Raw genomic sequence first — 12,444 nt, 5'->3', positions numbered from 1 at the left:
TTTCAGTTCAGTACGAACTCATTATCCTACTGTACAATCTCTCTGTGATTTTAATTTATGTGTCACAGGACCGTTATTTACTTTTGTATATAATAGCTCTTACCACATGGCACGCTCTAATGAGGCGTTCTAGAGCTCCATTCACTCTTTAATATATGTAAAGAAGTTGGTGAAACATAATTTTTAAAATAAAACCTCAAACATTAATGATGCCAAATGATGTCAAAGAACCACCAAAAGATACTGTCTCATACTAAAAACAATGAAAAAGGAAGGGATGTCCGCACACTGAATTGTAACTCCCAGGAAAATTCTTTATTAGGTACAACGTTTCGACCTCTGTGGGTCTTCGTCAGGTATGAGTGTACAACATCAAGAGTGCGTGCGTGCGTGCGTGCGTGCGTGCGTGCGAGCGAGCGAGAGAGAGGGAGATTGTGAGAGATATTACAGATTCTACCATGTAAACTTAATCTATCCATCTGGTTTCATCAGAAGGAACATGAGTGGTTGAAATTACTGTTGTGTGTGCGCACTTGAGGCCTTTTGTGGTTTTGCATTTCCTATGTGATGTGCACACAATGTGTACGTGACTTGGCATACAGCCCGTAGGCTATGTATGACTGATTATTGAGATAACTTGTTCAGAAAATAACCAAGATTTGAGAGATTTCACCAAAGGTTACATTTATTTGATCTGATGTTCGTGGAAAATGATGCACTCTCAAGTCCATCTTGATGTTCCATTATGCCAATGCCTCTGACCAGGGCAGCCTGTGGATGTGGATGTATAATGGCTTGTACTAATGGACTGGTTGGTATTTTACTTGTTTAGTAAGGAAAGCTCCCTCCAAACCTGAATCAAAAGCACAGCCAACGTCCATTAGGAAAACCTCTCTGCTGTTCTCCTCAATGATCAATCACAATGACATCTGGTATAATTGCTGTGTTTGAAAATACATGTGGGTCATTGCATTTAAACATTTCCGGTTTCACACAGGATTATTTTTGTAAAACAGAGGAGGACACATCTTTGGTAATGTCAACAATTCTGCCATGCCTGGCTATGTACAGCCCTTTGTAAACACATGCATGCACGCACGCACACAGGCATGCATGCACACACGCACGCACCCCACTTCTCTTCCCACTTTTTCCGCCGAATATGATCCATTGAACCATATAGAGCTAAAGTGGCCAATTAAGTGGCAAAGTGAGTTTAACGTCGTTTAATGTCGTTTAATGCAATCATATTTTCTGTTTGGATGTAGGCTATGCTATGGGCTGTCAAGGCCAAAAAGTAGTTTTTTGCCACTCAGTAGGCGTTCCCCCATAACTTCGTATGATGATGATGATGTCATGCACACACCAGGCATCTATTCTGCAGCAGTTGCAAAGTGTGTTTTTGAGGGGGTGAATACAGATACTTTCCGCCCCTAACCAAATCCCCAATTACAGACACCCGAACACATACCCACACACACACACACGAGAATTAGACACGCTGTCTGAGCAAAACCCCTCTGCTCCAAACAACAAACGGCAGTACTTAGTTTTTCAGTGAAAACGTGCCACACAATATATTTTCCAATCGAGGCATTCTGTTGGAACTATAGAGAGGAAGGCAGAAGACATTAGACATCTGTGATCAAAGCACTGGGTGCTTAAGATAGGTGAATGGTATTTTGGTGCACACACACACACACACACACACACACACACACACACACACACACACACACACACACACACACACTGTTGCTAAGAGAACGGTAGGAGTGTTGCCACTCCAGTACTGCACTCTCACTTTTGTTCCCTGATGGAGTTTGATACAACCTTCAGACACTTAAATACAGCCATCTTGCTATAAAAACAAGTTTGAACATTGCTCCTCCAATACCTCCTGTACAAGCAACGTATGCTGAAACCTTGCTTGTATGCATGCTGACATGGAGACAACACAGGAAATCCAAACAATAGCAGTGCAGCTGACTCGACAACAGTGCGGACCGCAGCAGGCAGGCGAGCCCACCCACTCGATCACCCACCATCACGCCATCGTCACCAGATGGCACCCTGCAGATGGCATGGGCACTAGTCGTTGGAGGGCATAGGAAGAATAAAGGGAAAAAAACAAATTAGTTGGGCAGAGCAGTGGTTCCCAAACTTTTTAGCCCTGTGATCCAAGAGAGACAAATGTGATGTCTCCCTGGCTGGGACCCAATCTAGTGAAAACAGCAGATCTACAGGCTCGGTTGGGTAGAGCAACAGAGGGGGCGGCAGGGTGGTTGGGGGGGAGCTTGTAGGTCTGCTATTTTGCTTAAGGAAATGTGAAAAAATATTGAATATTTCTTAAACATTTTAAGAACACAAATCGTGTGTGGGGTCCCTGGCACGGGATCCTAGACAACCACTGGTAGAGTGACGGACGCACAGAGCAAAGGCTCTTCTTTCTCTCCACAATGAAGTCCAGATCGATACCTGATCAGCCAGGATTCAAGCTAACCACACCCACTGCTATGCCCTATATTATAGGCCCTATAATATAGGGCATAGCAGTGGATGTGGTTAGCTTGAACTTCTGTTCAATCCGTTCAAGCCATTCATTTCCCCCATAGAGATTTACAAAGATATTTATATTAATTATTTTAAACCTATAGAATCCATCCCTCCAGGATTCTGGTGAGTCATGACCATAAAATTCAGAATATTTAATTATATGACATACTACATAATACATACCCTTTTAAATAACCGTTGAGCGGTTATTTAAAAGATCCTGGATGGCTGTATTCTAGGCTTAGAATAATTGATATTTTTGTAGAAGACAGACCACGCCCACTGCTATGCCCTATACGGCATATGTACTGTGTCTTCTGAGTGGTTTTGGAATAACATCCCTGCCCAGTGCCCAAGAGGTTAATTTGCACTTCATCTACTCTACACGATGGTGCAGATATAAATTAGACTACCGGTATAGTCCTTGAAACTCTTAAGTTATTTCCTATCCCTCTGAAGACCTCAATCTATACTCTTGTTTTCTTTTGCTCTCACTCTTTGGAGTAGGAAGTGTGTCACACTGAGCTCTGTTGTTCAGCTTTTTGACTTCCGTCCTGCCATGCAGGATGGAGGTCTGTTTACAGTACACCAAGATTCAAGGCTATTATGTGTTGTTTCTTAACCACAAGTGTTCTGTGTCACAAATTATTATTATTAGGAAATACAATAAAGCTTCCAGAGAGGGGGGGGGGGGGGGGGGTCTACATTATCTGACATAAGCCTGTAGAACACTCAAAAAGGCCAGTGAGGACAATTACACCTCCCTGTTGAATTCATGAATTGTGTTATGGGAAAGCCAACTTGAACTTTAGTTCAGTGTTGATTTCATCGACTAATAGCCTACTCGTCGACTACCTTTTCTCACAGAGGAAAACGAATTGGAAACTAAGCTATATGACAACTAAAACTAAGACTATATACAGTATTGACAATTTCGTCAACACATTATTTATAACTAAACTAAAATGTTAGGGCGGGGACTAGTGGACAAGACATCCAGTATAGGCCTATAAGTAAAAGACGAGCATATTACACTTGGTTGCATGCTGGAATTTGAATTTTCAGCAAGTCATTACGACTGCATCAAGTCAACTAAACTAAAACTACTAGACTAACACTAAAACATTCCCGGTGACTAAAATGTGACTAAAACTAAATCAAGTTTTATTCCAAAGACTATATGACTAAAACAAAAATCCAAATTTTGCTGCCAAAATCAACACTGCGCATGCAAAAGAAGTATACAGAGTTTGTCGTCATGGAGGGAAAAACTCAGCGACAACCTTTGTGCCCCCTTGTATTTTTTTTCCTTCTTCTTTATTTCCAGAGGCAGACTGAAATATGCTAAATATGTAGCAGTGTGACCTCAGTCCATAGATCAGGAGTTATTTTTAGGAAAGGCGCCTCACTCCCTGTCTCTACCCTACGTTTTCTCATTATCTTGGGCAGGGATGGTACATGCTGAGATAATAGCCCAATGCCTGGGAGTGAACACCTGCCCCCCCCCCCAAAAAAACACACACACACACACACACACACACACACACACACACACACACACACACACACACACACACACACACACACACACACACACACACACACACACACACACACTAAAGACTAAAGAGTGACCTCTGGCACTGCAATTTGACTCCTGTTATCAGTTCAACATAAACCCCCCTTTTTACTTCTACTCCTCTACTCTATGTAGGACTACTTATTTTCCAAATACTTTACACAATAATTGCAGAGCAGCCTACCAGCCCACACCACACCACGAATACCCTCCTGGATCCCTGGCTAATCTGTATGATAATAGATAAGAGTTACTACACTACACAGTGTGATGTAGTGGCCATGGACAAGACTGCCAGAGACTTTCAGTTAATACGTACAGTCAGTATCTATTTAAAATGAAATAACAAATATGTCAGTCTCGCCGAAAACAGTGGTATATGATTGGAGTCTCTGGGGGGAGTCATGACAGTCTGTGGGATATGCGTGGGAGACCAGCTAGCTCAATCAACAACCAATCATGAAGGGAAATAGGGAATGCTGAGAGAAACCCAACCAATGTTGCCATAAGACACTGTAGAATAAAAGTGGATGACGATGGCACATTGGCACAATTAAATAACTGTACAGTATGCAAAGAAGCTCACCTATTCTACGGTTTCCTACAAATACCAGACGAGTCCAGTGGTGGAAAAAGAACTCACGTTCTTAACTTATTTAGCCTACTTAAAGGACCGCTTCACCACTTTTCAACCTTCACATAATTGTCTCCAACAGGCCGAACAGCAATGTCCGTGTTCACCTATGCCTGTGTTCACCTATGTGTGTCTGTGTTGGTTAATGAGCACCAGTATATGACTATGAGTACCAGTAGGGGCGCTGTTGTGCCAGAAACGGAGAGAGGGATAGTGCTGCACTGTTGCCTGCTAATGAGAGAGAGAGAGAGAGAGAGAGAGAGAGAGAGAGGGGTAGGGGGGGGGGGAGTTGCACCACTCAGTTCACATGGGTGTGATTTTTATATTACTCCTCCATATTTAGTCCCGCAAAAATCCCGCAAATCGTTACACAGTATCTCTATAGTCATGTGCTCAAGACAGAACTGTCCGATATTTCATATTCCATCCTGATTGGCTTTCAAAATTTGCAGGATTGGCCCGCTTTGAACAAAAAGCCTCAAATCATGAACGCAGCGTGCAATTTACGTGAAATCTTTCACAGACTTTCCTATAGGCTGAGGAATATGCCAGCCAATCAGCCATGTCGAAGAAAACTAATTTCGGACGCTTGTATTCAGTGCAGTCGGTGGAGTAGAAAAGCATTGGAAATTGGAAATGAAATGCTCCAGTAAAGTGGGCCTACAAATGCCTCAAAATTGTACTTAAGTTACAAGTACAGTAGGCCTACTTAACTTAAGTAAATGTACTTTATTACTTTTTCCACCTTGCCTGCTTTCTAATCTTTTGATGAATTGATGAATTTGATGAATTGAACAATGTGGACCCTGTTGTAAACAAGTGTAATGCTTAATTGGGTCGTCCACTCACAGTTAACAGTCTTTGTATTGAGTTTGTGCTTGAAATGTACTGTAATTCTGCAAACTGTTAATAAATATTTCAATCAATCAATCGAAATCTCGGTTTAATTCGGAAGTAGCCTACTCGTACATGCTCGGAGGAGGGAGCCCGCGTGCCGAGGGACAGAGACAGAGTGCACTTCCACTTCCCAGTAAGTTGAAGTGTGTGTGTGTGTCAGTCAGAGCAGCACGACTCGGTCACAGTGGACTGTCTGTCTGTGGTCACACACACGCACACACCTGAGACACTGACACAACTATTGGTGAGTCGAGACACACACACACACACACACACACACACACACAGAGAGAGCGAGAGAGAGAGAGAGAGATGAGTCCTGCATACTTTGAAAGTTAAACAAATTACAACAATAAACAACAAATTCAATTGCAAAGAAGCCAGGACAAAGTCTATTGAATAACGTTTGCAAAAAAACCTTGCTAAACGACAACAAAACCTAAATATCGTGATATACTGTCAAAGCGCTAAAGTAACTCAAATGCGCAGTTTGAAAGTGTCTTGATAAAGTTTACGTTTTTAAGGGATTGTCTGACTTTCTTTCTACCTGTGTCCGTAGCTTCGGAAGGATTAACCACTTTAAGGAATGTGATGTGGGCTCATTATTTGGTCGACAAGACAACACGTTGTCAGTGGATAAAGTTCAACATCGCCATCAAGAACAGAAGCGCGTCCCCCACTTTTTTTCCCTTTCTTTTTTCCCCCTCCTAACAAACTTGTGCGTGCCTGTTGCATAGTAGCAGAGAGACAGAGGGACTCGCTGACGGACAGGACAGGACGGGGGGGAATATCATGGCAACTGGATTTAAGTCGAACGCAACGACGGACTTTTTGGAGGAGTGGAAGGCTAAACGGGAGAAAATGAGGGCCAAAATGCTCGGGGACATAGCCGCGGCCACCGGCGCGTGCACAGGTAACGTCGCCGGTGGTGGAGGAGTGTCCCACGGGGGGACGAACAACGCCAACAAAACCATTGAAGCAGCACCAGCACGCAGCAGCGCGGAGCTCAGCAACAATAACAACAACAACGGGGGTCCTCCCGGTGGTCCTCCCGCGGTTAACTGCATGTCGTCCTCCTCCTCCTCCTTGCCCCCCATAACCCGCTCAGCCTCCTCCTCGGCCCTGAAGAGACCCGAGGAAGAGGCCCACCACCCTGTCCCTGCAGTCAGGGCCGGGCTGAGGGACCAACAGGAGGCTGTGGGTGCTGGAGCTAACCTGAAGAAAACACCACCACAGCAGCAACAACAACAACAGGTGGACAAAGTGGCTCCTGATGCTTCCCAGGACGCCTGCAGTAGCACTCCTGCTCCTCCTGTCTGCACGAATGACAGCGACAAGGAGAGCCCATCGCCCGGCAAAGGCAAGGAGAAGAAGAACACTGGTGGTCCCAGCGCCAGGAAGGGCAAGGGCCAGATCGAGAAGAGAAAGCTGAGGGAGAAGCGCCGATCAACAGGTGTTGTCAGCTTGCCATCCAATGAGGTGAGTCACCATCCACCCAAGACCTGTTCATTTTTACTGATGAACGGAACACACACGCACACACACTGAAGACCACAGTGATCAATATAATATGTCAGAAATCATAAAACTGTCTGCAGCAGTTTGTCTTCAGGAAGTGTGCTTTTACAAATGAAAACTTGTGGTGTGAGTCGAGAGAGGGAAGGAAACTGGGGGCTGAGGGCTGTCATTACTGAATTATTTAATGTCCTACGAGCACTATCAAATCCAGTATTTTACTTTTGATCAATGCACGAATGCTGCCATTGCCACATGAGATCATGTGGTGGCTGTTTGTTTATTTATTTTATCACCATTAGAGACACAGTATTACCAACCAACGTGGGTTGGACGACATCTATGTGCTGCTATAGCACACACCTTTGCTTGCGTGCGTTTTGAGAAACGATACATGTTGGCAACTTGGCATGAAAATGGTGTTCGGCTTCAAAGACTCAGTATATGCACTCACCAATTCCCTTTGATTATAGCTGCTAACCCACCCGGAGCAACATTACATTACTGTCGTGTTCCCATTAGGACCGTAGGACACTACAGCGGTCTCAGTTTGGCACTCTGCATCCTGCTATTAGCTCGTGGTCATGCCAGAGGCAGAGCTTTAGAACTTGGCACAAGCCAGACTAGTAATGCTAGGTTTCAGCACTTTGGGTTTAGTGCTGTCTGTGCACTGCCAGATATGTTTGATCGTGCCCATAGACGAGCTGATTGTGTTAAAACATTGAGTTGATTTGGAACGCTGCGGTGACGTCAAAGCAGTTTTCCTATCTTTGACCTACAAAGAGACATTTCAGTTTCTTAATTTGTAATCATGTGAAGATCGTCAGTCATGCTACGGCAGTGATTTCTCCAGCTTTTTGATCCCCATCCAACGTCTGGCTTTCGGAATTGCGTCATAATGGCAGCCACGTCTGTGTACTTTAAATGTTTGTTTAGAGCACTTTTAACCAACACAGAGTGGCATCTAAGTCTATGGACTTTTAATGTTTGTTGAAAGCACTTTAAACAAACATTTACCAGGCGCCCCTCACTTCACACGAGTGTGATGTTTAATTTCAATACACCCAGCTTGATACACTAAGGCCCTTAGTGTACCAAAGTGTTTTTTTTTGTAATTTAGCGAGTGCACAAGTGTGCATAAGGACCTTTTCCTACATAACAATAAAAAAAACTAAAAAGAAATCGCACGCGTGTGAAGTGAGGGGCGCTCTTATCATCGTACATCATCATGATGCAACATGTCTATCTGCTGAGACTCCATTCATTGTCGATGGGAATTGAATTGAATTGTGTAGGACAGAAATAGCAGATTTGCTCGTCCTACATGACGTAAATTCTCAATTCATTGTCAATGGGAATTTAATATTTGTGTAAGACGAAAATCTGAATATAGGAGGGGCCCCTCAAAATCATCAACACTGCCAGTCTGCCCTATCAGTTTCAGCATCGGATATCACAGGCCTACGTTATAGTTCGAAACTGGGAATTAATTCAGTAACAGGGGTTACCCCATATAACATTGCTACCCCGACCTAAGAGCTTTGACTGTTACTGAACACTATAGCAATGATTATTACTATCTAAAATAGTTATGTAGGCTAATGTTCTCAGAGTTTGGTGTGCCTTTGTGAGCCTGATGGAGAGATGGGTTGTACACGGTTCTGGTAATTAATCCCTGTATAATGCTGAGGGGACAAGGGCAAGGTGCAACATCTGACAAATTGGATGTTTTGATTAATTTCCAAGTCTTGTGAAACAATTTTAGTTTCTTTTTTATGTAATTATATAGAAAAATGCACATGAAGTGCATAAAGACACCGTCTGCACCTGCAATATGAACTTTATTGGCAACGTTTGGGTCAAAGACATCTCACGGTCTTTCAGTCTTTGATGTGCGGGTCTTTGTGCACTTTATGTGCATTCTTTTGATTACATTGAGCCCTGCCTATGCACCCGCCTCGGAGCATACAGGTGTGCATAAGACTTTGTTGCCTATTATGTAATTATTTTATAGAAATGCCTTTAGTTTAAATGAGACATTTTGAAAAGGTGACCCCCCTACATGTAGCAGAATAGAATTCCACAGTGATGTCATCACGATTCACGAGTAGAGGACGCTCCTACGTACATTGTATTGTACAGTACTTGAAGTATAATGTAACCAGATATATTTGCAATGCCCTGGAAGTCTCTCTACTGTAAATGGATCTCTAATCTAATGTATATTATATTGATATACATGTATGTACAGTATGTATGTGCAATCTCAGAGCGGTTGATGTCACCTAACTATATGCACCGTGGCTTGCCGACTTGGACGGCACTTGTCTCGTCGAAGTCCGCCGTGTTTTCCGGTGCCATAAAACGTAAATCATGCACGTAAAAAGGATTCTTTATTCAGTTGAGCGTGAAACAAAACGAGCGCTCCCCTCCCTCCCTCCAGCCAATCCAATCTAGCACTACTACTCGCCTCAGTGCATTCTGACGGACCACTCTCTGGTGGATGTCACTTTGTGTCTGTAGGATTATTAGCTTTTTACAACGGGCTCAAGCTTTCTAAACATGATGGCAGAGAAGGCTGGGGCTTTATCGAAGAGTGTATGTCCGTTTGTACTTAAATGGTAAATGGTGCATTTATATAGCGCCTTTATCCAAGGCGATTTACATAGATTGTGCATTACATTCACCCATTCATACACTGATTGCGGCGGATGCCATGCAAGGTACCAACCAGCACATCGGGAGCAATTTGGGGTTCAGTGTCTTGCCCCAAGGACACCTCGACATGTAGACAGGAGGCCCTATGTCCTGAGCCACAGTCGCCCTACTTATGTATGTGTCCCTCCCAAATCTTGGAGATTTTGCCCAAATATGGAGATGAATGCGTGTCTGTCCAGTCCCCCCCAGCTATTATCTTCGCACTGAGAAATGTACACAATTACCGGTAAACCTATAGAGTTGCCATTTTTCCACACATACTGTGTATATATCTGTATCCTACCCTATTATTATACGAATGAAAAGTCCTCACAGATGTGAATAGGGTACACTGGGATTATCTTCCCGCGTGCTCTGCACAGCACAATGGCTGTTGAGTTGAGTGGCATTGCAGAGCAAACAGGGGGGAACCCAATCTTCTTTCTGACTGTTGGGGCAATAATGGCTGATAATAGCTTCATACATACTTAACTGGAGCAAACACTCGGGTCTGCGTAGCGTCCAATCAGTGCCGCCTCCCACATTCCACGAAGGTGTCTCCTTTCTTCCTTTTCTTCCTCCCCTCTCACTCCCTCGGATGTGTCTAAGTCTTAAGTCACTGTTTCCCCAATCTGGGAACCCATCGTCAAAAAGAATAAAGGAAAAACGGCGCCCTCATTTCCTTGAATTTGACGCGAGTCAACGGTCTGTCTCGAGAGACGACTGTTTCCCAAACAGTGGGTCGGGACCCGTTTGTGGGTCGCCTTAGTTTTTGTTTCCTACATTTGGATTTTCATTATTATTATTTCAAAACATTAAAATAAATACATTCCCCAAAAAAGCTAAACATTTAAAGAAATTCCATGAATTGGAACGAATAAGAAGTCGTGAAAATAGCCGATCTAGAAGCTCACAACGAAGGAGATCTGCTGTTTTCTCTATAGTTTGGGTGAGGGTCCCTGGCGAATATTGAATTTCTGTTTTGGGTCACGGGTTGAAAAGCTTGGGAACCACTGATTCCAAGTGATTTCCAACCGGTTGTTTTGAGAAGCGTTCATTTTTGGTTCCACTCAACATCCTGCGTATGTACAGTATGTGCATCATTTTTACAATATACATGAATATTCAAATTGGTTGAAAACGAGGATGGTTGCACTGGCAACGAGGCCATGAGGGTTTGCGAGGTGCCCCGATTGTCTGTGGTGAGAAGCCGATGGCCTCGCGCGTTAAAGAGTCACGCATGTCCAAGATTGCAACTATGGCAAGTTGTTGGTGGACAGAACAGGTTGTCACGTGAACCAAAAAACAAGCACTCCACACGTCCCAGCCTGTCACAGTGATTACTTAGGGATGGGTTTTGAGTTGTTGGGTACTTACTTAACAGTTAACCGTTTTTTCTCAGACACACAGTGTGTCTGTGGTCTCTTTGACCGCATGTCACCCCACCCAAGACGTGCGTGGTTGTGTCCGTTCCACGTTTTCCCCATTGAACACGTCCTGTTCCAGACCTCATTTATGCTTCTCATTGTGTTTTGGGGGGACGGCCCTCTGTGAGTTATGAGGTCCAGACCTCATTTATGCTTCTCATTGTGTTCGGGGACAGCTCTCCGTGAGTTATGAGGTGGTGGTCTGACACTCGGCCAGAGGAGCAGCGTGATCTTTGTTTTATGTTGTTGAGGACCGCTGGTGTGAAGTAACTTGAGTACAATTTTGAGGTATTTTGTACTTGAGTTAGTATTTCAAATTTCCAGTTCAAGGTTGTACTTTATTGTTACATCTTGTGTACAGGTACAAATTACCGTATTGTGCCGAAAACGTCTTATATTCAGCACAATAGCGTTATTTTGGTTTGGCTTCCATTCAGACAATGCAGCAGCATAGATAACAACAAACGGCAACAATAGCAAAATGATAGGCTAAAGAGTGCAAAAGAGAGCAAACAAAGAATAAAAGGAGACTTTTAGTGCTTTTACTTCAACCCCACAAATATTGTACTTTCACTACATTTATTTGAACACTTTAGTTACTAGTTACTTTGTAGACTTTGATTATTATTACAAAACATACGGTAACCACTTCAGCCGTATATTACATTTTGGCTATTTGAAAATAGCCGATCTGCATGCTCACAATGCGACACATTGTGAGCATGTAGATCTGCTATTTTCAAAATATTTGCAAACCTGAAATGGTGCAAGTTAGTACATTTTGATGCCAATACTTCTCTACATTTACATACATCAAGTGCATTTTGAATTCCGGACTTTTAAACTTGCAACAGAGTATTTCTGTATTGCAGTATATTGATACTTACTGTAAGTAAAACATACTTTCCCCCACCACTGGTGGTCAGACACTGAGCCAGAGGAGAGCGTGAACGTTGTTTCATGTTGAGGACTGGATCTCCCTGATGAAGGCTACTCCGGCTGCTGGACTGGACTCTTCCAGAACACTCTGGCCATTCATCAGCGGTGTCACTGAAAGGTTCACTGGAAGGTTCAGCGCTGCACTGCCAAGGCTCTGCCCATTAGCACGGGGGCTTTCAACTGATTCTGACCCAGGGACT

General features: G+C 43.6%; 1 protein-coding gene across 1 annotated transcript in view; it reads left to right on the top strand.

Moving 5' to 3' along the window:
- The first annotated feature begins 5,890 nt into the window (after nucleotides 1-5,890).
- The window catches only part of pawr (PRKC, apoptosis, WT1, regulator), an 82,744-nt gene continuing 76,190 nt past the window's right edge, over nucleotides 5,891-12,444 (top strand). The window contains exons 1-2 of the mRNA XM_080757937.1: nucleotides 5,891-5,910; nucleotides 6,226-7,145. Coding sequence (XP_080614063.1) covers nucleotides 6,459-7,145 — 687 coding nt within the window. The 5' untranslated portion in view covers nucleotides 5,891-5,910; nucleotides 6,226-6,458. The remainder of the gene's footprint in view (nucleotides 5,911-6,225; nucleotides 7,146-12,444) is intronic.

Source organism: Protomyctophum bolini (assembly GCF_963924005.1).
Source record: "Protomyctophum bolini genome assembly, chromosome: 23".
Classification (NCBI taxonomy): Eukaryota; Metazoa; Chordata; class Actinopteri; order Myctophiformes; family Myctophidae; genus Protomyctophum; species Protomyctophum bolini.
The sequence above is the reverse complement of the archived record's forward strand: the minus strand, read 5'-3'. Positions and strand labels throughout refer to the sequence as shown.